Source organism: Calonectris borealis, chromosome 2, assembly GCF_964195595.1.
Source record: "Calonectris borealis chromosome 2, bCalBor7.hap1.2, whole genome shotgun sequence".
In the NCBI taxonomy this organism is placed as follows: domain Eukaryota; kingdom Metazoa; phylum Chordata; class Aves; order Procellariiformes; family Procellariidae; genus Calonectris; species Calonectris borealis.
Genome location: NC_134313.1, coordinates 148,490,420 through 148,514,457, shown reverse-complemented (window position 1 = coordinate 148,514,457; position 24,038 = coordinate 148,490,420). Strand labels below are relative to the sequence as shown.

General features: G+C 39.4%; 2 protein-coding genes across 15 annotated transcripts in view; both read left to right on the top strand.

Moving 5' to 3' along the window:
- The window catches only part of TRDMT1 (tRNA aspartic acid methyltransferase 1), a 29,854-nt gene extending 16,714 nt beyond the window's left edge, over positions 1-13,140 (top strand). For 5 of the 14 annotated variants that reach the window (XM_075143870.1, XM_075143868.1, XM_075143876.1 and 2 more), the window contains 6 exons: positions 832-901; positions 1,792-1,896; positions 2,391-2,761; positions 6,755-6,812; positions 7,830-7,959; positions 12,376-13,140. In XM_075143870.1, the coding sequence (XP_074999971.1) occupies positions 832-901; positions 1,792-1,896; positions 2,391-2,761; positions 6,755-6,812; positions 7,830-7,959; positions 12,376-12,476 (835 nt within the window). In that variant the 3' untranslated portion in view covers positions 12,477-13,140. Of the gene's footprint in view, positions 1-831; positions 902-1,791; positions 1,897-2,390; positions 2,762-4,279; positions 6,640-6,754; positions 6,813-7,829; positions 7,960-10,104; positions 12,108-12,375 lie in introns of those variants that run through there. The other 9 variants (XM_075143871.1, XM_075143879.1, XM_075143877.1 and 6 more) reach the window with 7 other exon arrangements.
- Positions 13,141-21,875: 8,735 nt separating this feature from the next.
- CUBN (cubilin) overlaps positions 21,876-24,038 on the top strand; it is a 149,051-nt gene continuing 146,888 nt past the window's right edge. Inside the window, exons 1-4 of the mRNA XM_075143880.1 lie at positions 21,876-22,129; positions 22,284-22,413; positions 22,786-22,878; positions 23,878-23,916. Of these exons, the coding sequence (XP_074999981.1) occupies positions 22,011-22,129; positions 22,284-22,413; positions 22,786-22,878; positions 23,878-23,916 (381 nt within the window). The 5' untranslated portion in view covers positions 21,876-22,010. The remainder of the gene's footprint in view (positions 22,130-22,283; positions 22,414-22,785; positions 22,879-23,877; positions 23,917-24,038) is intronic.

Genomic DNA, 24,038 nt, shown 5'->3' with positions numbered 1-24,038 from the left:
GCAGCTGGGACATATGTTCAGCTCTCTCACTGGTTCAGTGTTCAGCAGTCCTCTGTGAACACTTGAACACTTTGTTGGAGGTGCAGGCTGCTGCTGTAGACCCTGCAGTTCCCTAGGCTATGACTTGCTGGCCAGTGTTTGGAACAAGTTGTAGTTCAGAAAACACCCCAGTCAGAACGCTTGCTTTCTCTTACGACACTTGGGATGCAGTGTCATACACAGTACTAGGTATAGGTCACAGCTCGTGCTTTTTCTATAGTTCCAGCCTAGTGCAGTCTGCATGGAATCGAAAAGACAATTCTTTTTATGAAGGTTTCCATTTCAGTGATTTTTCCATTGTTTATAAAGTACAGTCCTACCTCACTGTTATTATCAAAGCCACCAATTTTCGTCATGCCTTGAGGTAGCCCTTTTGTTAAGCGTAGCTGATGCCATGTGCGTGAGGAAGTAGTGAGCTATTTGTAGTGGTTTTAATCTCCTGTTTTATAATTCACAACAAAGAGAATGTCTTGCCCTCTGATTATTTTCCTTGTTGACACATTAAGTACTCTCCTAGAGATGGGATATTTTTTGAAGGGGTGTTTGCACTGAAGTAGGTGTGAGATATCTGTAATGTGTAATAGTCATTTTTGGCTACAGTAACACTGAACTTTGCATGTTGTCTCCTCAAGTTCAGAAATGGATGACTTCATATCTGTAATTCTCTGTCCAGTTCTTTCACTGAATGTGCTGAATGTCTTGGTACTTAAGGTGTGGCATTTAATGTGTTTTTATTTGGGATAAAAAGGGGCCTAAAGGAAGTAATTGCTTTTTGATTCTTTTCACTGCCAGAAATGAACTTTTGCGAACACTAGAAACATGTGGATTTAAATATCAAGAATTTCTCTTGTCTCCAACCTGTGTGAGTACTAAAATTGCTCTAATATTATTTAACTTTTCAAACTGCACTGAGCCTAAGAACATTTGGAAATGATCTATTGTATTAGAAAAGAGTCATGCCCAGAGCTGAAGATGCTCTTCTGAATGAGAAAACCATCTGGCATAACTTTTGATTTTTTATCAGTATACTGGCATAATAATACTGCTGTTATTGTTCAGATCCTAGTTCCCATATTGCTTTGCTACCATTTGATATTTTTTAAGAAGGCATGAATTTACACCGTGACCAGGAAGGTGGTTTTCCCTGCAGGAGCCTCATTGCTTCAGAAGTGCTGATGCCTGTGAATTTCACAGCACAGAAAATGTGACTCTGTCGTTTGTGGGAGGAGGGGCTTTGTTTGCATGTTTCCCTGGCAACTGAAAAAAGAATTGAGAGAGATTTCAGATTGTGCAAGACTAAACGGAGTCAGTGAAGTACTGTACATATCTGAGAGAAGCTGATAGAGGGTAGCTTGAAAACCAGTTTTGGTGCGTTTGTTTCATTGTTAGATGTCTTATAATTCCTTGTTCAGAAAGGCAAGGAGACACCTTTTTGCTTTTTTATAGAAAACAGATAGTACCTGTCCCAAGAAATCATGATGCATGTCGTTTTTCTTCTTGCCTCACGTATTTATATTCCTATTCATTTACAGAGAAACTAAAAACCATGAGGTACAAAGAATAATTCCCTGCTTGTTTCCATGAAAATACCTAGATATGGAAGTTATAAGTGTTTAGGTATTATCCGTAAATACTGGTATCTGTGATGTTGCAAAATATATTAGTGTGGCATAGTTCTATTACTGTGTATAATGGTAGATAATTTGTATGACACTATAGACACTTTTTCTCTCTTTATCACATGGACTAAAGGCTTACGGATTTTGCTTACAGCTTGGCATTCCCAATTCTAGGCTGCGATATTTTCTAATTGCAAAGCTTCACCAAGAACCATTTTCCTTTCAAGCTCCTGGTCAGGTGAGTCTATTAGTGTTGCTTGAATTTGCTTTGTTTCATGAAGATTGAGGGTTAAATTTTCAGTTTAGTGGTGTGTTTGAGGAATGGAGAGAGAGATAAGTGATATCAACAGAAAAGTTAAATTCTGTCTCTCTTTTTCAGCCTGGATACTGAGTTTTCTAAGGACTGCAATGCATACCAGTGGCTTAGATGGCTTTAAACTATTGGGGGACAGTGGCTGATAGTGGGCGAGAAAACAATGCATTCTGCTACCTTTTTCACACACTTGGAAAGGTCTTTTTGCAAAGGCAATTATTTGCAGTTGTTCCTGACATCATTGCTGGTTAGCATCATCTTGATACTAACATTTTTTGAAACCTTAGTGAAAATAACATTGAATGGTTACTTGCTTTATTCTGAGCATCTTTGAAGGAATTTTTACTAACTGCAGAGTCTGCTGTCAAGTTGCTTATCAAATACAATTCTTTAATTTTTTTCTCAAAATTTGTTCTTAGATATTGACAAGATTCCCAGATCAGGATCTAGAAGACTTACTCAAGGACAAAGTCACTGACAAAGTGGGTGAAGTTAGTTCTTCCTTATCTGCTGAAGAGAAGAATCCGGATCCAAACATTGGTCCTGATTGCAGAAGCAAGAAGAGTTTACCAAAAGGGGCCTTTCTTTTTAAGCTTGAAACAGTAGAAGAAATTGAAAGGAAACATGGTCAGAACAATGATTCCTCTATTCAAATGCTAAAAGATTTCTTGGAAGAGGAAAATGAAGAAATGAGTCAGTATTTCTTACCACCAAAGTCCTTACTGCGCTATGCTTTCTTGTTAGACATTGTTAAGCCCACCTGCCGGAGATCCACATGCTTTACAAAAGGGTAAGTTGCAAAGAAGATGTCTTGCTGAATCATGTCCTGAAATTTTAAGTGTGTTTTTGCTTGTGTACTGTAAAAACAAGGAGAGCCATTTCATCAAAAAAAAACAGGCCTCTGGAAGAAAAAAAAAAATCTCCTTATATAGTGTGCTTCCTGGTCCAGTGGAATGCCAGCATGAGAATCTGTCTGGCAGAACATCATATGCCCACTCCAAAAAGGCATTCACAAAAGACAGTGCCATTTGTTGTTGACCTTCACAGAAGCTTAATTACCCCTGCGGAAATATGGTTCCAGTAGACTGGTATAGTACTGATTCATTAATGAATTTTTTTATATTGCTCAATGAAGTTACAAAGTGTCATGCATGACAGATCCATTCCTCATTAAAACTGTCTCCACTGTACATTTTATTGATTTCTTGGATTTTTCAGCTGTGTAGGTCAGAATAGCTGTGGATTGCCCATATGTCATAAAACCAGTTAGGTTGGTGCATTACAAATCATATTTGATGGAACAGAACATCAGTGCTTTTCTGTCTCGTAGTTTTCTGATTCGTACTTTGCAATTTTAAGTTTGACTTCTGGAAGTTGTTGAGTGTTCTAAAACCCCGCAGACAATCAGTCAGGAGCTTTTCCACTGAATGCATTTGTATTGGAAAATGCCGGTTGGAGCCTGGATGTTTGTGGGAAATGTTAATATTGGTGAAATTTTCAAATTAGATTGTTTTTTTGGAATTCTCAGAATGTTTAAACAAAATGGCTTAGTTGATGAGTTAAAGCGAATTATATCTTCTTTTTTTAATTAGTAGAAATTAGACTGCCAGATTGACAGAGTTCCTGCAAATTTTGTGATTTCAACTTTTTGACGATAAAAAAGCTGAGAAGAGATAGAATTTCAAAAGTTCAAAATTTGTGCAACAGAAAAGCCCTTCCCCCAGCTTTCAGTGACATATACCTTTTCTGTCCTCACTTTTTTGAGTTGTGGGAGAGTCAGCATCTCATGGGATCTGTTTCTTAACTAGAATAGTCAAATAAAAACCTTAGGCCAGAATGATCTCTTATGTATCTCATGTATGCCTTAAGTGTCATCAAAAATAAATTGGCCACTTGTGGTTTCACTAGAATACGTCATGGTAGTTTGTGGTCATGTTTATCAAAATCAGATTGAAGGAGGCTCCTGAGTAGTTCTTATGAAGTCTTTATATATAGTGGTGGGAAATCTGACATGGAACGTGACTGTTGCCCTTCTGCTGATGTGGAAGGAGCCAGGCCAGATAGTTGTGGTAGTTCTTCTTGGCTCAAAATGTAGGAATCTGATTTACCGTCTTTGTTCCCTTTTTTAAGAGCCTTTAGGAAGGAAGGTTTCCAACATGGTTCTCAATGTGGTCATATAATTTACAGCTCTGCAGTAAGAGAAAGATTATAATCAACATCTCAGGCTTCATCCAGGACACGTTCTGAGGCCAAGAATAAGTTGCTGCTGTATGTGTTCTAAGAGTTCTGTTTTTATGTTTCTCCGAAGCATCAGATTTATGAAAGAGGACACTGAATGGAGCAGAACAGCACTCCAAGTACAGAACAGTACTCCAAGTAGTACAGAGAATCCCTCTGCTGAGATGCCTGTCTGATGTCTTTCTTATAAGTCATACTGATAATCAGCTTTGAGACTGGGAGAAAAATTTCCCTCAGTTCTACGATTGATCTTCAGATATTTCCAGCAGGGTTCGTGTGATGAGGATAATCTGGGTATGGCTTCTCCAGTCCTTGCTAATTCAGGGATCTCAGACACTGATATTTCATCAGTTTTTTGCCTTTTGCCTTTGTCATACCAGTATGTCTTCTGAAAGGCTTTGGTGGAGTATAGGGCAAAATGTAATGGCCTGTGATGCGTGAGAGATCAAGCAGACGATCCTGCGTTCCCTTCCGACCTTGGACCCCTAGGCAATTGGAAAATGATTGCTGAGTTCCTTGAGACTACAATACAAATGGTTTCTCTTACGAGTATGTTCTTGATGTGCTGTTGACAAGAGAAGCAATACCTTCTAAAATAGTGTAATATTAGTTACAGAAACTCTCTCTAGCATTGTGGAAATTACCTTTTTCTTATTTATAATACAGGACACAATATAGCCAGAAATAATATATTGTGTATGAAACTGAGAGGGTTTTTTTGGAAAGCTTTCAGAAATAAAGAGAGGGGAAAAAAAAATCTTGAGTCAGATGAAAATTTAAGACTGTAATTTCTTAAGCCAGATTCTTTCATTATAACTGGTAATCAAATGTCAGAAAATCAATGCATCATTTTTTACTGTGGCAAAAAATCCCGTCTTTAATTATGTTCTGAGTCTAAGGTAGGAATGTTAATTTTTCTGTAGTCAGCAGCTGCAATAATAATTAATAACAATCCAGCTAACATTGGCCATCTGCCCACATTTGTGTTAAAAAATCAACCCCCCCCCCCGCCCCCAAACCACTTTTACACCAACTGGATTTTTTTTGTGAGGAGTTCTGTACTCTAGTGCCAATTTTTTAGACTGGAGTATTTTATATAACATGGATCCTATTAAAAGATTCTTTTCCCGCAATAAAACTCTAAAATACCACTTGAAATTTATCCTCATTTATTTATTTTGGCTCAGATACATTCATCTGAAATACGATCAGATGCTACATAAGAAGATCAGGATTCCTCAGTTCTATGTGTGTTACATTGTTAAACGTGGTATTAGGGAATTTTCAGAATGCAACTAACCAATTAAAGGTGATGTGTTTACAACACGGTTCGATTCCATGTGTTTTTAATCTGTATCAGTATTTAGGGCCTTTTGTTTGGATCCTAAGGAAGATTTGCAAAATCTTTGATTTTAAAATGAGTGTTGCTCTCACTGATATTGGCAGAACTACTCGCAAGCTTTTCTGACTGAAGAAGAAATTCTCAAGATTGTGCCGTATTGGGTCATTGTGTCTGTGCTGAAGGGAGACTATTCCATTATTCATTGTGGAATTAGAAAGGCTTGAAACAAAAATTGTTCCAGCGCCTTCCTTTAGAATGGGCGCCAAATGGAGCAAAAGACCTTTGCAACTGACTTTACAGATGCACAGATAAAACTAGAGAATAGTATCTGTTAATGGTTGATGCAGACCACATCGCTTTAATGCAGGGGATCTTCTGAAGCTCTTCCACTGTGCAAAAGCCATCTGTTGACTTGACTCAGTCTCTTTCTGTTCAGGATGTTCAAATACTATCATAGTTAGACCAGCAGAGCATGTTTCTGAAAGCCCATAATTACGTTTAAATGATAGCCTGGAAGAGACTACAGAGTAAATATGTTGTTATGCAATCAACCACAAAGCATCCAAAAAAGCTATCATATGGTTTTAGAATGTAAGTTTGCTTACTGTTTAGTTGGATTTAATTTTTTTCTGTCTTTCTTCTTTTTCTTTCTTTCTTCTACTGCTCTGCATAGGTGCCTGGCCATCCCCCATCCCTTCCCTCTATGGAAAATCCACAAGCAACCAAAAGTTAAACCTGACTGAACCACTTTGTTCCTAATGGATTGATATAAAAGCTGAAGGCTCACACTAATTGTCCTTCTTTGAATACAGAGAGCCGATTTGAACCCCTGGGGCCATTTGGCCTTTAAAACATTTTCCCTTAATGTAAAATTGGCTTGTGCAATGTAGATGACCCTTTCTGATGATGCTATGCTTGAATTCCTTGGCCTTGTATAGTTGCCTGGTTGCCTTATATAAGGCATTAGTGTGGATAAACCCTTGTGCGTTGATTGCAGACTCATCCCCAGAGAGCGTGTTTAGAGGCTACTGCACTCCAAGGGTTAACATTGTTAATAACAAGGCCTTTTGCTTTATCTATCCAGGAGGCGATTTGTTCATCAAAGCAAAGGAACCTAAGTAACCTCCCTGCATCTTTGCAGTTGTCAGTACTATGAGGTCCAATGAAAATATTAATTTAAGATTGTTAATTGTTGTTGTCAAGGTATGGACACTATGTAGAAGGGACAGGCTCAGTTCTGCAGACAGCAGTAGATGTACAGGTAAGAATGAGTAGACTAACATATGAGAATTACTTGTTTTAAAAGTTTTTTTTTTCCTGTCTTCTGCTTTGTTATTCTGAATATTATAACAAAAAAGCTTTTAAAACTAAAATTTCATGGCATCTGAGTTTCCAATTGATTTACTTCACATTCCTAAACAACAGTTTGTTTAAATCAAGATTATATGTGTGCCTCTCTCTGTGGAGATTATGAGTAGCTATTATTTTATTATCTGTAGTGTCATACAGAGGTTTCACAGGGGTATGTGAAAACATTAAAAATTACTAATTCTATGGATAAACTACAGTACAGTGTCGTGAATGTAGGGCCATTTTTTATACACAGATTATCCAATGAATATTTTCAAATGTTTAGCATGTTTGAATTTCAAAAGTATTATTTATCTGGGAAGATGTAGTATTTTGAAAAGTTCTACTGTTGATACTGAGTTCACCACAAAGTGATGTTTTGGCATTGGGGAAGGTAAAAATAAATGTATTGGTGAATCATCATTCCAAGATACTTTTCACAAAGCCTGTTGTGTACACAAGCACCGCCTCCTGCACTTCTGTGCTGTTCACTAGTATTATGTGGCATTTCTAAGCATAAGAAGAATGCAGCTTTGGAACTCAGGATTATGTCAAAGCGAATGTTTTAGAACAGCTAGATCCATACAGCTTAATTTGCGTGGATGGTCTGCTACTGAGTTATATTAAGTCACTATCCTGTCATTAACAAATGTTTATAGTTCTTTGATTGCCTCTTAAGTATTGGTGTAGCTTGTAACTGGAGGAAGAAATGATGAATGCCCTCATGGCAACATTGATTTCTTTCTTGCAAGTCTATGTGTTGAGATACTGGCTGCAAAAATACAACATCAATCATACTTTCAGGCAAAACACACTATTTTCTTTGGCACTCTGATAATCAAAGAAATATTCTGTTAAGATGTGAGTGTTAAATTTTACATATTTGGCCTGCAGCAGTGATACCTGTTGTTTTGGATATTCTTCATAGCTTGAATCAGTGTTTAAACGCATTGAGGAGTTACCAGAAGAAGAGAAGCTTATGAAATTGTCAACACTAAAACTGAGGTACTTTACCCCAAGAGAAATAGCAAATCTTCATGGATTCCCTCTGGAATTTGGTATGTGCTGCAAAGTACCCATTTCTACATCATTCTTCAGAAATGCCAATAATGTTTTTTTACTGGGGACTAATCGCTTTTTATTTTGTGGGTTTTTTTTAGACTGCTGAATTCTTAGGATTGATTCTTGTTATTTGGCTAACTCTGAATTTCTCTGAATGTCCATAGTTTTTTATATTTATAAGAGCCAGTTTCTGTGGTTACGTTTATCTTCATAAACTAAGAAAAAAGTTTTGGCATGAGAAAATGCTCTATTACTGAATGGCAATGAAGGAATACCTTTGTTTAACATTGAAACTATTTACTTACTCAGCAGCCAGCATTACTCACAACTGTGGTAAGTTAACATATCCTGCCAGTTTAGGAGGTCTGTTAGTGGTTCTCAGTGTTTGAGCGGCTTGATTTCTCCCTTCCGCACATTTGCAGCTGATGACAGAAAGAGAATCTCAGAAGATACAGATATTTCTTTGTTCAGGAGTAATCAAACTCTTCAGTTAATGATCTTTTAACTCATCTCTATTTTCTAGAAAAGGCAGTCCTAGCCCTTGGTCCATTACTTCATTTTCTGTTTTTGTAGAGAAGAGGGAGTCAAGGAACAAGACTCAGCAATACCAGTATGTTGGACACAGGTCAACCAGAATTAAGCCTGAAATAAATTCACCAGAATTCCCCTTGTAAAGAAAGACAGGCAAGAAAGTGTAGCTGTTACTACCTGCGAAGGAGCTTGACCTGCAGCCGTCACATCAGATCAATTTACTGTCTTTCAGCAACACAAGCATCCATAGAATAAGATACCACTGACCTTGAGTAATTTGCTATATTTTTCTTCGGCTTCCTCAGTGACTTAGAGTTCTGAGGAGTGCTAATAGTTTTTATATATTCATTTCTTTTGCAGTTTTAGTTTGTTTTCTCATTTATTAGTTATATTCAAAATTACTACATTCAAAGAACATTATTGAGGTTGCAAAGTCAAACGTTAGAGTTGCCAGCACTAAGCTTACTTGTTTAAGAGTATTTGCAGGAGTGTGCTATGTTGAGTTACATGCTGACATGCAGGATTTTTTCATAGCCTCTCTTCTTTAATAGATTTGTTCTTTTTGCAGACAGCGTTTTTCTTAGTACAGCTCTGTTCCATATTGATGTAGGCTGATGTAAAGGAACCTGAGCTAAACAGGGCTGGATTGGGCTTGTATAGGTTTATCACGGTGTTCAAGATCTCTTTTGAGCACAGAAATGCCCATTTTCTCTTCTTTTTAAAATACAGCTTGTGTTTTCCAAATGTTAAATCAGTCTTTGCAACATAACTGAAAGGTGTAGTAGGGTTAATATTGCTTGTATTTTACAGAGGGAGAACTGAGACAATGGAGATATTTATGTTTGGAAGACTCCATTAATTTAGAGGGATCAGTCTGTGAAACCTGACCTTTACTATTTCAGAGTGCTTGTAATGATACCATGCTTTCTCAGTTCAGAGCTCACCTTCAGGGACAGCTGTGAGTTTCAATATTTTTGCAAACCAGAACTGAACTCTCAAGACAAGTCAGGCTTCTGAATTTGAGGACCATCCAGATCATCACCATCTACGAAGTGCTCGTTTACCAAACTTGTCTTTTGTCACCTGGGAACTGCGGAGGGGGGGACAGGGACAGATTCCACCTCTCAGAGGGCAGTAGCCTTCTGCCTTAATCGTGGGACCTTCTTTACAGTTCTTGCAGTTCCCTGCCTCACTATACTACTTTTCCAACTTCCACAACACATGAAACAAGCCTCTCTCAACCAGTGGCTTCCTCTCGCGTATACTCCTGATTCATAGGCAGAACAAGCTTTTCCCAGTGCGCTGAGTCACAAGTCTGACATTTCTTTCCTTTGTGTTTAATCTAAGAAATTTCCCACTTTGTACTTAAAAAAAAGTGTTCCTCAGCTCTAGGCTGATTGAAATCTGTGGTGAATTAGGTACTGTAGTCTTAAGTTTCTTTTGAGGATTTGCAAGCTATGGTCTTTTTTGAAAGTTGCTATATTTATGGCTACAGCAGAGAGTGTTTCCCTGACAGCATTTCTCCCATGTTAAATTTCAAGTCATTATTGTGAAGTCTGGTATTTTCAGAGAGAAATGTGCCATAATTTCTCTGCACTTGTGTTCTGTAGTGACAGCAACATTCGGGCTGAAGTTTTCAACAACAGAAAGCTTGGAGATGTACCCACTGCAAATATGTTGTTGGTCCAAGAAGCTAAAGAGTTAGAAAACTATAAACTGAAAATGAAGTGAAGAGAATGTCAGGAAGCCTTGTAACAGATGCTGTTACTAGCTGCAGCTACAGTATTATCAGAAGAAACATGTCTCTGTCTAAATGGTTCTATATTTTAACAAATTGATGGCCTTTTCCAATACGTGAGGCCCAGAGTTAAAATCATTGTTCGTTCTTAACATTAACAGATTTATTTGTGCTTTTAACATCTAAATGTGTAAATAGTAATTGCACTATATGTCAATGAAATACTGCAGTCGTTTGTCTTAGTCACTACTGTGGGTCCCACAACATTATCATTAAAAGTGATGGGAGCATTCTTGCACCTGTGACCTGCTTTCATGAGGGTGATGTCAGGATGCCTTTTCCATTTTTCCTGTTAGTGATGTATGTAAGCTATGAGGAAACAAACGGCAGCGCAGTGGAAAGCCACCACAATGTGGTAGTGCATGTTGCCAAGACCGCAACATCATCAAGTAGCATGCATGACCTAAACAATACAGTGAGAGCTGTGCAGCAAGTGCCAGCGTACTATGAGTTGTTAAATCTGTCCTTCTGATGCAGGCTACTCTTGAGCCAAGAAGATAGAAGGTACAAGATAATGTTAACAGGCAGATGGAGGAGGCTTGGAAGAAAGGAAAGAGTGAGCCCTGAAAATTAATTCAGGCTTTCAGTTGCCAAGAGGCAGAAGGAGAAACTCTGAAATTTACTGGGTTCAGATAAGCTTCTTGCGCTATAAGTGCATGTGCATGTGTGTGTGTGGATAAATACATATTTATTTTTATATACTCTTTTAAAATGTGTAGATTCTGTACCTTATTCAGTGATTTAATGTGAAAACTCCATCTAAGGAAGTGTGTGGGGTAGTGCAAGTGATTGTTCCAAAGAGGGAAGAACGGTTGCCCAAATGTGAATGCCAGAAGCTGGGCAGAGTGGATGGAGCTGGCAGAAGATGTGTTTACCAAAGCAGTCCACGTTTGAGGCATTAATAACTGGCAGAGAAGGATGGAACAACTCCTCCCAGACACCTCCTCCTCAGCTTTCCACCCTTGGCTCAGCAGCTGTTCAACCATGTTCTCTCCTGAGCAATCCCTGGAAGAGGATTTTTCTGAAGTGCTGTGAAAACTTCAGAGCATATGTATCACTACTTGCACAGACAACGTGTTTATGCATCAAAGCTAATCTGGCTGGTGATGACCTTGGGCGCCAAGTTAGGTTTTCTTCTTGGGGAATGATCAAATAATTGGATGTGATCAAGTTTCAGCAGCTTAGCAAATGACCCTAAAGGTTGAATCACCACTGCTGTTCATCTTCCACTCAAGTTGAAGCAAATGCGCTTTAGCTCACAGCTGGGGTAAGCTAAGGGTGCAAGAAAGGACAGTTAAAGCAGACAGCTGGCTGGTGGCAACTTCTTCATTCTCAGAAGCTTGGTCACCTTTGTACGCTCAATACACAACACAGCCCTTTCACAATACCTGGACCGGTTTAATTTTTTCTGGGCTTTCCTTCTTTCTGCCAGTCCATGCACTTACCCTGTGAAGGACATTTCAGATGCTGTCTGTATTTCTGAGTGCATTTGACAGGGTCAGCATTGAATTACATGGGAAATTGTTCAGCTGCTTGATCACTCACTGAATAAGCCTTGCTCATAGCTTAATCTGTACTGGTGGTATATTGCACTGAGAGACTCCTGTGATTGGCCTCAACTGGTTAGAGAGACTCAGATTGGAAGTACAATATAAAGCTTATTGAGAAATGCAGTTTAGTTCATCTGCAGAATCATCACATTTTCTTTCTGTCGTGGCCACGTTCCTCTCTGGATGTTCTCTGGAGTAGTGGTTGTGCAGTGTTTTAGATGCTGCTGCCCCTCCCTGGGACTGCTGGATGCTATATGAAGAGAAGGTAGATCGGCATTAGTTACACAATAGAGCAATGTTTTGAGGCTTCTTGTTAAACGTTAGGGATGGCAGTACTGCTAATGGAAGAATCGATCCAAATCCAATGAACTGGTTGGGAATTATTTTTGTAACTTTGTGAATTTTAGGGGGGAGTGAACCTTGCTGCAGCCTGTGATAACTGCATTAAGAACTGTTCATGGGGAAAAAGCAGTAGACTAAAAGCTAGGAACAAACCTAGACTAATGATGTTGCACTATATGTTTTTGTTTTAGGCTTTCCTGACAAAATAACAATAAAGCAATGCTACCGTCTTCTGGGAAACAGCCTCAATGTACATGTAGTGGCAAAATTGATCTCCATTCTACTTGGATAATTTAGAACCTGAATCTGATGAGTACGGACTGGTGACAGAAAATACTTCCATCTTTCAAGAGAGAGCTGATGGCAGCTGAACAAAAATCATAGCTTACCGAAATATCTGTCCAGACATTTTGCTGAACAGTTCTGACATACTTTTAATACCTTGCTTTTATGGTGGATTTGCACTGTAGAGGTGTTTTATTTAAATGGAAGTTTCCAGGACTTAATTGCTGTATTTAAATGTCCTTTTTAGTTTGCAAAATGAGAAAAAGAGCAGCATTTACATGTACCTCGTTGAGAATGGATAAGACTATTTTATTTTATCTTAAAACCATCTTCTTAGTACAGTATAAAAAGGCTGCAAATGCCACAGCTGTTTTAATTAAGAGCAGAGACCAAGTTCTACATGTAAAATGTTTTCATCTGTAAATATCAGTGATCCATTCTTAAAAGATCTATTGTATATATGATCTGAGATTTTGATGTGGTTTTTTGTAGCTAATGAAACTATTAAATTCAGTATTTTGTATACAATTTTTAAGAAGACACAGTGTCATCCTTAGTTTATGGTTGTCTCATCCTCTCTAAATACTTGTAGGTTTCTGGAATCCAACTGTATCTGTCTGGAATGATTTGTTTAGGTGCAGCTGAATAAAAATATTTCAGGATTATCACAACCCTGACAATAACTTGTCTCTTTCTGTTCTCACTTACATTACTCAGGATAAGATCATTGCTCCTACCAAAGACCTACATATAAAAGACAAAAAAAATTAAAAGTTCCATGTCTAGGTTCCTATGGCACAAGAACTGGAGAAAGACTATATGGGCTTCTGAAGATTGATTCACAAAACTTAATAGTAGTACTAGGATCAGGAGTGTATGTTGGGATGAAACCACTGCATATGGCCATACAGAGACAGCTGTACACCATCTCGTAGAGCTGGACTGAATGTTTTTTTAATCATCAAGTATTGTGAGTTTAATATCTCCGAAACAACAGAGAAAATTATGGGTAAACTGAAAGCCGCCTAAAGAAGCACATGTTCCAGTTGTTGTTTTTCCTTATAGGTAATATTATATTGGTATCCAGAGAAAAAACAGCTTGAGGGAGGAAGAGGCGAGGTGACACTTAGTAAGCATCCACTAGGGAGCTGGTGTGTCACAAAACTGAAGGATTTCTTAGATTGGTCATAGTTCCTGTGCACCAAAGCAGTAAGTTGTCAAAGCTGCCAATCCTGAAAAAGACTGGTGTTTTTTTTTTTCCTATGGAATGACATAGGAACAGTATTGCATCTAGACTTGGTAATGCAGGAGAGACTAAAGACTGTAGAGAACAGAGCTGCTGTAGAGATACTGCAGCTGTTCTCATCTGCCGTAGTCCTCCTGAAAAAGAAAATGAGCTTGGTATTGTTATTTTGTGCCGTAGTTTATCTTACGCTGACTCCTTGTGTATTTCTTCTTCAGTCTTGATTTGCATGCTGCTTCTAGACTGTTAAACCAGGAAAAGCTTGGGTTGACCTACTTCAGCCTGTCTTACTCCCTAAGAGCATTTGGACCGCTTGGGTTGTTCCAGCTATAAAAGAGAAATGGAAACGGATTCTCCTAAAAGAGCTCTGGCCTAGGCTCTAGAGAAGGATGAGGTTGGCCTCTATCTTTACCTGGTCTCTTGTAGTACTGTAATGGCAAAAAAGTACTAGACTAATGTTAGGCTGTTTCTACTATTAAACTGCAAAGAGCAAGTGTGGTTTTGACAGTGTTATGAACCATAGTTACCTGTTTACATGGTTGTTATTGATTTATCAGCCAGATCAATAACTAGTAGCTGTATGGTCTTGTTCTTGGGAGAAACATGATAATAGGAAGATCTGTTGCTATCTAACATGATCCAAACATTGAAATGAAAACAAAGGAGATCAATTTTATGTATAAATTGGAATTTCTTTCTGCTAAACCATGTAAATAGTCTGTTCATTTTGCCTCACTAATAATATTTGGCAAATTATTACTATTAACAATTTTCAATTTGTTTTCAATTCCTTAATCTGTAAAACATGTTTTAATGATTTATATGCTACTCATAAGCAAGCAGTATTAAAGTGTAAATTGAAAGTTATCTAGCTGCATCTAAAACAGATGTAGCAATACAGCCTGATACATGTTGACGGTGCATTTTAGTTCAATGTGATTGTGAAGACTGAAATCTGTTTGCCAGTCAGAGCTGTTTCTGAAGGAGATATTTTGAAAGAACAAATTTCAGAGTTGTAAATATGTATTTGTGTATTTTACCCCTGCTAACCCTGTAATAGCAGCGCAGCTAAATTGAGTGGCTGCTTCTTATCCCATCTGTTTGTCATTAATAGACTCGTTTACTGAGCTCTGTTGGGTTGCACCTGCTTGACCTCACTTGATGATCACGTTGCGTCCTTTTCCGAGCAGTCTCCTAATCATGAGTGCTTTGCGGCCTACATCAGTGCTGCACTTTGCAACTTCAGCTTAAGCATTTTCACAGCAATGAAATGTGATTACAAAAGCAGCTGAAAGGTAAATGAGTGAAGCCTGGAAGACAGCTCTGGAAATGGAGGGAGATTTCCAGAATCTAATTTTTGGTTTTGTAACTCGCTTATTCTGCGCATCTGAAACACATTTCATTATCTGAGCGAGATGATGTGGTTGCATTCCCTCAAACTCGAGAAGCTCCACTGAGGAAAAGAATGTCATATTTGGTGGTGTCATATTTATGCAGTCATTTTTGAAGCCTGCTGGTTGCCTTACAGAATGTCTTACCTACATAAGCTTGTTTTTATCTGAGTTAACCTAGGGATTCCCTATACTCATGAAAAAACCTGTGTAGCGGTGAAGTTACTAAAATACCATTTGTTTAATGCAGTGGCTTTGAATATTTTTTGATGCATGAGCTCAAAATTTTCCAGTGGACGTGCATCCTTCCGTGCAGTGAACGTAAGGCTCCTGCCCACAGGCATTTTTATCTCACCTTTTGCTGACCCTCTTAGGACAAGTATAAGGATCGTCAGGAATCTGTGTGTTACAGGCTGGAAAAACATTGTTCTGTGATAACATTGTCGTATGTCTTAAACTTAGTCATGGGTAAGCCCATTTTGTTTTCTAAAGAGACATCTCAATAGAAATCTGAACAGGTCCAATGCTTCGATGACTGTACAATTCTGTTTTAGCAGTTGTCACATGTTTCTAAAATAAATAGAAAATTGAGCAAATATTCATTCTCAGCTCACCCTTTGATTTCTCTGTTCTATTTGCTTGCTATTCATACTGAAGTTTAACTCTGTTGGCTTATTGTATAAATACTGAATTATATTTCTTTGCCTTAGCACTTTAATATATTTTGCCTCTTAGATACTTGAAACCACATATGTGCGCTGTGTATTTTTTTCTGCTTGGTGTTTAAAGAATATGCCATATTAGTAAGGATTTGGAGGAGACAAAGTAATAATTGGTTAAGAACACTAGGCACTTCTGGGCAGTCGTATATAAATAGTGTATAAAGTAGAAATGGTCAAAGAAATATCTGAGGAAAAATAACGTGAAAGTATAAGAAAGTAGGCATAGAGCCCGAAGTGAATTCCAGTAACCGTTTTCCTTTTGCCTGTGCAAACATGAGTATTCTAGTGTTACAGCCTCATTAGGGGAAGTTTATGCTTGTTTAGTAACAACTTGTTTGAATAGATAACTGATATCCAAGACGCCAGGGAAAATGAAGTATTGAGTAGTGATAGTATGTCAATTCAGATGTTATTGTGAAGATAATGAAGAGATTTGTGTTATTTTTATCTTTATTTGATTACAAGGGTTGGGGAATTTATATAGCTCTTGAAGAAAAGAAATATGTGGCCTTAGATGACCAGGCAGCCGCCTGTGAAGACAAGACAACTGAGTTGTTCTCTTTGATTTTCCTCCACCTGGTCCTTTTGACAGTGGGAGGAAGCACGGACAAGGGATCTTTTGGTAAAAGTTCTGATGAAGCAAGAAGCAGAGTTGGAGAGGCCAAAATTGAGTGGAATGCACCACTTTTAGTGAGAGAGTGGTGTTGGAGGGAATTCCAGGTGGCCGCTCTGGCTGGGTACCCTTCACTGGGATTCAGAAAACTCTGCAGCAAAGAAGTCCCTGACATCTCCAGTGGGGAGCCTCTCTGATTTTAAACACAGGAACACATCCTGAAATCCCAGCTTCATTGAGAGCATGTTTGTCTTCTGCTTTTGTCCATGCGCTGGGCTATTGTAACTCAAACATTTTTAAATTACAACCTGGCATTTGGAAGCAAAGCACATTGATGGTGCTAATATTTTTTCTCATACCTAGACAGTAATAAATAGTCTTGATTAGTTCAAATATTTGCCCTGTATGTATTTAAAAAAAGAAACTAATCCCATTCTGGTTATAAATATTATACTTAAAAATGGGATTCTACTCAGAATTAGTATTTCTGAGTGGCATTTTGACTGTATGTTGATCTTACTTACCATGTGGCGTTACTCATTCATTGTATGTGTGTTGTAAGGTGAAGCATGGGGAAGAGTTCAGGAGAAGACTGCACAAGTTCATGGAAGAAAAATCCTTTGAGAGTACTGAGTAAGTAGACTTTGGGCTGAAGAAGTCCCCAAGCTGAAAATAAATGGAGGCCAAGAGAGTACCTAGGAGAGGTAGCGTATGTGCTTGCCCCTTCGTGTACCTTTCATTTCCTATCTGCTCTTGGCCACTGTTGGAGACAGGGTACTGACCTAGATGGATCTTTTTCTAACCCAGTATGACCACTCTTACTTCCTTATATTTGTATGGTGACAGAATGCCAATATTTGTAATCACAGCATCAATACACAGCAAATGATTTATGGCCTTGTCTCAGATCTAAGCCTCTCGGTAAAGCCGACAGTGCAGAACAGAACGAATCTGAGAGAGGTTGTGCAGCCAGGTCCATTCATGGCTGTAGGGTTATTAGTGGAGAAGGGTGACTGTGCAAATGGAAGTCCCTAAAAATAACCAGTGTACATTAAAGCAATTGGAATGTGCTAAAAGGACTGGAATAATCAATAGAAAAGAACAAAGCCAATGTAACTGACTGGAAACTTTTCATGAACCTAATTTCCAAAAAGCATGAAACAGAAAATAGGAAGCATCAAAGTGGTTGGTGATCTGTAGAAACAACATATGTAGGAAAAAAAATCAGAAAGACGGAGGAACCAAAATACGAGTCTCATAATGAAAATAAAAAACTAATATATGTTATAACTGCCTTCACTGTGATAAAGGAACCCAGGGAGAATTGGGACAGTAGATCAATTCCAGCTGAAGTAGCTAACTAAATCAAAACTCATCTCTCTGTTATTTGCTATTAAAAACTGAAAAACCTGGATTTCCTGGCCAGTTAGTTTAACTTCATCAGCAGGTAACTTATTAACTTAATCAACTGTGTTGAGGGAGCAAAATCTTAAACAGGTGTCCGAGGGCAGTATGCTGAGACGTAAAAGAAATCCTTAAGGAGTGGTGTGGGAAATGGAGCCTTGCAGCTGCTGCAGCCCCTGGGGAAGGTGCTGCGGCCACAAAACTCCAGACACAAGTAAAGAGAAGGAAGGAAGCGATGATGGCTGGTTATAGGTAAGGGACAGAAAGAGGAACAATATTTTTCAGTCACCCCTTTTTGATGTAAACCTTGTGGTTGTTGATCCTCTGTATAGGGCCTAATACCAGCTTAGTGGTTGTTGTCTCAGAGCTATAGGGACGCACCGAAAGTGCTGAATTCGATACGGAGCATTGTTCACAGCAGCAATTTTGCACATTTGTACCATGGAGGTAACAGTGCTGCTTCATATGTTGTGTGCACTTCTGAACACTGGAATATTATTAGAAAGAGGAAAGACGAAAGAGAGTCCAGGGAAGTGAAGATGGAAGTACTGGGAGACATGACCTCAGCTGAGGGGAAACTCGGGTAAATGTGCACTACTCGGGATTAAACCAGCAACAGGGCTGGATTTATAATTATTTGCAAATATTTGAGTCATAACATTGAATAGCAGGGATCTTTTTTGCATCTATAGAACAAAATAAAGGATTCTTTGTTAGTCTTCCATTAAAAAATTAGCCAGGGGATTCACACCCTTCCCCCATATAAAAAGAGAGCGTTGTCACAGACTCGTGTCATGTCTCTGCACCTGAGTTGACTTCCTAGGTGCAATTAATGCGTATGATATTTTTGGCCGTAATCTGAGTCAACTCTTGTCTTCTACAGCAGCATCTTTGCATTGCAGGCACATACTGCTGGAGAAGTAGAGGGATGCCATCATTTCATTCCACACAGCTACGCAAGATGGTGGTAAGTTGTAGTCCCTGCTATTACGGGATGAACTTCAACCAGAATTAGACAGAGACAAATGCTCCATTACTTCCTGCCAAGTCTGTGCACAACTTATACTCTTTAGAGGTGTTTCCTCAGCCGTAATGTCAGTGACAACGAACGATCTGTCCCCGGAGGAGGGGTTCATGCCAGCTCTCCTTGTTAGGAAGAACAGCCCCTATTCTTATGCCAGATACTTGCAGGGTTTCCATTCTGTTCCTCCAGAAATGATGTCTCAATCCAATACATTTCAGTAAAATTAAAAGGTGTGGTCCTATTTTTCTACTTAAGATGGTTTATAGATTTCCCAACTTGGCCAGCCTAAGGTGCATTCACTAGGAATAGAGAGTAAATTAACTAAAATCTGGAAGGTCTAATGAAATGGAAAATAGTGTGTCATGTAAGGTTTAGATAGATGTCCAGAGCTCTCTTTCCATCCTATAATCAGTGCATAGTCAAAGTCACCTGGTCTTCAGGTCAACCATTTTCTAAGCTGTAAAGCCTGCATGAAAAGAAGGTGAAAAGAGTTATTTCTTCTTCCTCCTTGCATTAGCAGCTTTCTCCCCATCCTCTGTGGTTTATTGCTCATTGGTCATTTGGTATGTTGGAGTTAATTAGTTGGAAAGGGAAGCTTGAATCAAAGATTGACAGGCCGCAGAGAGGGGCAATGCATACTCAGTATGCAAAAGAAATGAATAGAGAAAAGGAAGGATTTTGTGGGTCACAGCCGAAGTCCAGGCTGAAAACTGTCAGCACACAATGGACTTTGTGCTAGAAAGTCCCTGAGGTATGCATACATTCAACCAGCTTGCTAGGAAGTGCAGGTTTAGTTGGCCTGTAGTTTCTTCAAGTTGACACCCAACTGACAGTTATAAAAACTCAGTAGACTGTTAAAACAAAAAGAGCAAAAAACCCCAGACAGACATCAGAACTGACATGAAGAATGTTAGTGAGCACTAGTTTAATGGACAGTACCAGGACACCCAGAGGCAGAAGGTGTCCTGTCGACTAGGCAGAGACGTCGATAATTTATCTATGCTGTCCTATTTGTGAACAGAGGTGTCAGAGCAAAGAGCAGAATAGGAAATAAAAAAATGTGCGAGGACAGATCCTCAGTTGGTGTAAAATACCGTAACTCATTTGGATTGAATGGAGCAGTGATAGTTTTCAACAACTGAGGATACAATTCTCTATTTTCATGTAAACACTTCCCCTAGGAAGCAGATGGGGCTTCCTCCTCATGTTCCTCTGTTCTGGCAGCAAGAGCTGATAGACTCGGTCTCCTTGAGGCCACAGGCTGCTGTGGAGCAGGTGAATCTCCAGAGAGCTGAGCTGCTGCTCCTGCACCAGGAGGCACATGGGATGGGCTCTCCTCCATGGGTTCAGGGGGAGCTTCACCTCTGCCCTTGCAGACCTCTCGGCAGCAGCAGTGACTGTTGGGTTACCTGCATCACCGTCTGTGTGAGCACAAGAAAGATGGTCTGCAGGCTCACGCTGTTCTGAATTCTGAGATAAGTTTCTAAAAACACGGATAATAAAACATGATAAAAATCTAGTTCTTATGCAAACAACAGAAAATAGCAGAGGTGGTGGGATGCAGCTGATATAAAGAATTATAGTTATTCATCGTAAGGATCAAGTTGTTATCTGGGGCAGCACCAGAAACATTAACTGTCCTGGCTTCACACTCATTTCCACAGTCCACCTCTGTCTCTTTTTGAGCTGACATTAATACTTTTTGTGGCCACATCCAATGTCTTCCCAGGGTGTTTTGACCTCGTAACATTTCTGTGAAAGCTGTAGAGTTCATTCAATCCCCCAGCTCCAGGGCATGTCCCGCATATCTGCGGGACCTCTGTGGGTGAGAGGTGCAAACTGGAGCAGAAAGGAAGGCTGGGCAGGGTTAGGAAGCGCAGGAGCTCCATGGCCTCCAGGAAGGTCTGGGGCTTAAAGGATCAGTGAACAGTGGCTACTGCAAGAGCAGTTACAACTGTTGCTACTCTTTTCTTCTCAGTAGAGTTCTGAAATGTGAGCAACCTGAATGAGTTATCTACTAAACAAAAAGGAATGGTGGTGGGCCTGGAGGTTCAGGTAGCTCCTAGCATGAGGAAGGAAAAGATACAGAAAACTCCCCTAAACAGGGAGAGGAAAGCGCAGCAAGGTCTTGTGCAAGGGGAATATGGAGACTCTGGCACAAGCAAAGGGGAGGTGGGATGTGGATTCTGCCATGGCTTCCAGCAGCAACAGCCTGGGCCTGAGAGGCAAGTGCTGACAAGCACCTGGGTGGGACGCTTCTTTTGAGAAGGCTGCGAGGTACTGCTGAAGGGTAGAGGAAGATGGAGTCAAGATTCAAATTTTGGCTCTTAGAACATATTAATTTGCATTTTTTGATTACTTTTGAGCTTCCTTTGAATTCTTTCTTGGTCTCCTGCATTGTCTATGGCTGGCCCTGAATTTGGGAGCCCTAGTGTGTGCAATGAAGACAGCCTACACATGCCAAACAAAATGCAGTCCCCTTGGTGTGTAATCGTCTCTCCAGCATCTGGGGACTGAGTCATCCTTGAGTCAGAGCAACCATATTTGGTTAAAACTGTATTTTGCTGTTGTAATCCATGGCATGCTGTTTGGTACTGCTAACTTGTTTGTGTCATCTGCCCAAAGAATTACTGGCTGGAAGTTTCTCTTTCAATACAAATATTCCTTGCCAGCCACTGTGGGTTTTATACGTGAGGTTTAGGGTTGTTTTTTTTTTTGGTAACAATCTAGATCCTTCAGCGCTGCCATATAATCTTTCCTTCGCCCATGTGGTGCAGCACGTGGGGAGAGCGAGCCGTGCCTGCGGTAGCCAGCTGCAGATTACCAGGTGCTCTGAGACACAGGGGTGCTCGGCTGTACAAAGGTCGAAGACATAATGATAAAATACAGGCAGATTTCAATTAATGATCTTTCAAAGCTCCTGAAACCAAAAGACAAAAAGAGAAAAATGCATTTAATGTCTGGAGGATTTTGTCAATCTTTAATTAAGATACCTGAGATAAAGTTCACCCTTGCAAGACAAGACAGCAGAATGGGCGCCTTGTGAATAGAGAGCTGTGTGAGAGCAAAGGGCACCTGGGCTCACAGCAGTACAATTCAGCACTGGAGGTTTCACTTCAAACGCAGGACGGCTGGAGGAGAGCAATGCTTTGGGCTGCTCCTGCTCCTGGGCTTTTAGTTGCGTTATTATTACTTACTGGATTGAGCTGTGAATCAAACCACTATGAAAAAAAGAGGCAGAAAAGAACCATTTATGATGAGCAGTAAGTACCATTGCTTGCAAATACATTTGTTCATATGGTGGCTTCTAAGTGCCAGTAATGGGAACCGAATGGCTTTACTGCAGCTCTTTTTTACATACTCTTTGGCAGATATGTGTAACTAAATAATCTCTTTGTTTTTTCCATAATACAACAGGCCCCGTTTGTCCTCAGTGCAGGGTAATTTAGTGTTCCATGCTGGCTCCAGCAAAAATATTGAATTTAGAACTGGACCACTGGGGAAAATAAAAATTAATGAAGAAGACCTTGCAGAACTTTTTAGTCAGGTGATATAGTTACTTTTCCTTAATATTTTTTCATTTTCGGTTTTGCACATTAATAGTTTAATTGTCTTCAGAATTTGTCTTAGCAAATGTTTGATGTGTTTTGTATGATTGTTATTTTATACTATCTGTCAGCACTCTAATATGAAAGTAAGCTATTGCAGACTTGTAAAGTAATCATGCCATTGCAGAAAATAATTAAAAGATTAAATTGTGTATGTAACAGAGCCCTCTGTATTTAAGTGGACTTCATAATAGTAAAGTTAAGCAAGAACGAAACTTTTCTGAGCTTTTGAAAAAGCAAAGCTTGTTTACATTTGTAAGCTTTTGAAAAAGCCAAGCTTGTTTCACATTATCTCTGTTGTTTAAATTTAGGTGAGAGAAAGTAACGCAGAGATTCAAGAACTTAAAAAAGCCAATGGTGCCTCTCAGAACGTGTCCCAGCAAGTTGCTCTGCTGACCTCCAAGGTGAGCCATACCCTTGTGTTATCCTTGTCCAGCGTTCCCAGTTTTCCATTCCTCAGATTAACATCATTACCTGATTCGTTTTAGTATTTCTGGACTCCAGTTCAGGGAACTGGGGCAGAGTCCATGTTTAACACCAGCTCAGAGTCTGTGTTTAATGTTGAGATACTTATTCAGTAACTCTGGAGACAATGGAAATATTCCTGTAATCCCATAACTTCCAGTTACCAGGCTTCTTCTTTTGTTCGCTGTCAACATCTCCATGGGCTATATCCTCAAATATTTATGGAAGTGAAAACCCACTAAATTCAGGAAATGGACCATATATGTTCTTACAGCAGTTACACAGACATTCCATTCCATAGGTGAAATGGGCTACAGGGGTTTGCAGTAGAAAGAAAAGACCTATGCAGTAGTTTTGTCTCTTCCCTGCTACTGAAGATTTTTCTCCAACATAAGATTTTGAAACCTTTGCCTGACTTGGTTTAAGTGTCTTTTGTTACAGTGTTGCCATAAGCGCCTTATTATTTTATAGGCTGAGAGACCTCCCTTTAGGGAAATTGTGCTAATACATATCCATCATATTCCCCGATTCAGTTTCAGCTTGCTGTTTGTGGTTATAACCCACTGAGATACGGTGAATCTTTTCTTGGCTTTTGGTGTACTGTCTCAGACCTCCGTCCTTCGCATGCACGCGAGCATCCGAACAGTCCGGCTGGAATATTCACATTCTCAATGTTGAGCACCTGAATACACTCACAAGACTGAGTCTTGCTTTTTGGAGCCAAAGTGGGACATATTTAAGCTGTTGTTTTCTAAACGGCCTAAAATACCCAGATCCCAGTGAATGGGGCCAGATTTGAACATGATTGTCACCTGGTTTCACATACCAGCTATTCTCTTTTCTCAAAAGAAAATATTTTGTTAGCCTACTGGCATCCAGCCCGTACCTCTGTGGCCACTCTCATACCAAGCACAATGTAATTTGCATTTCTCTTGCAGATCGTGAGTCTTGACAACAAACTTCAAAGCTTAGAGCAGGTGAGTAAATGGGAAGCAAACTAGACATCAAAAAAGAAAAACCCAGCCCCAAGTAAATAAAGTGAGGTTACAATGATTAAATAGCTAAATGATTTCTTTCCTCTCATGCATTACTCAGGAAA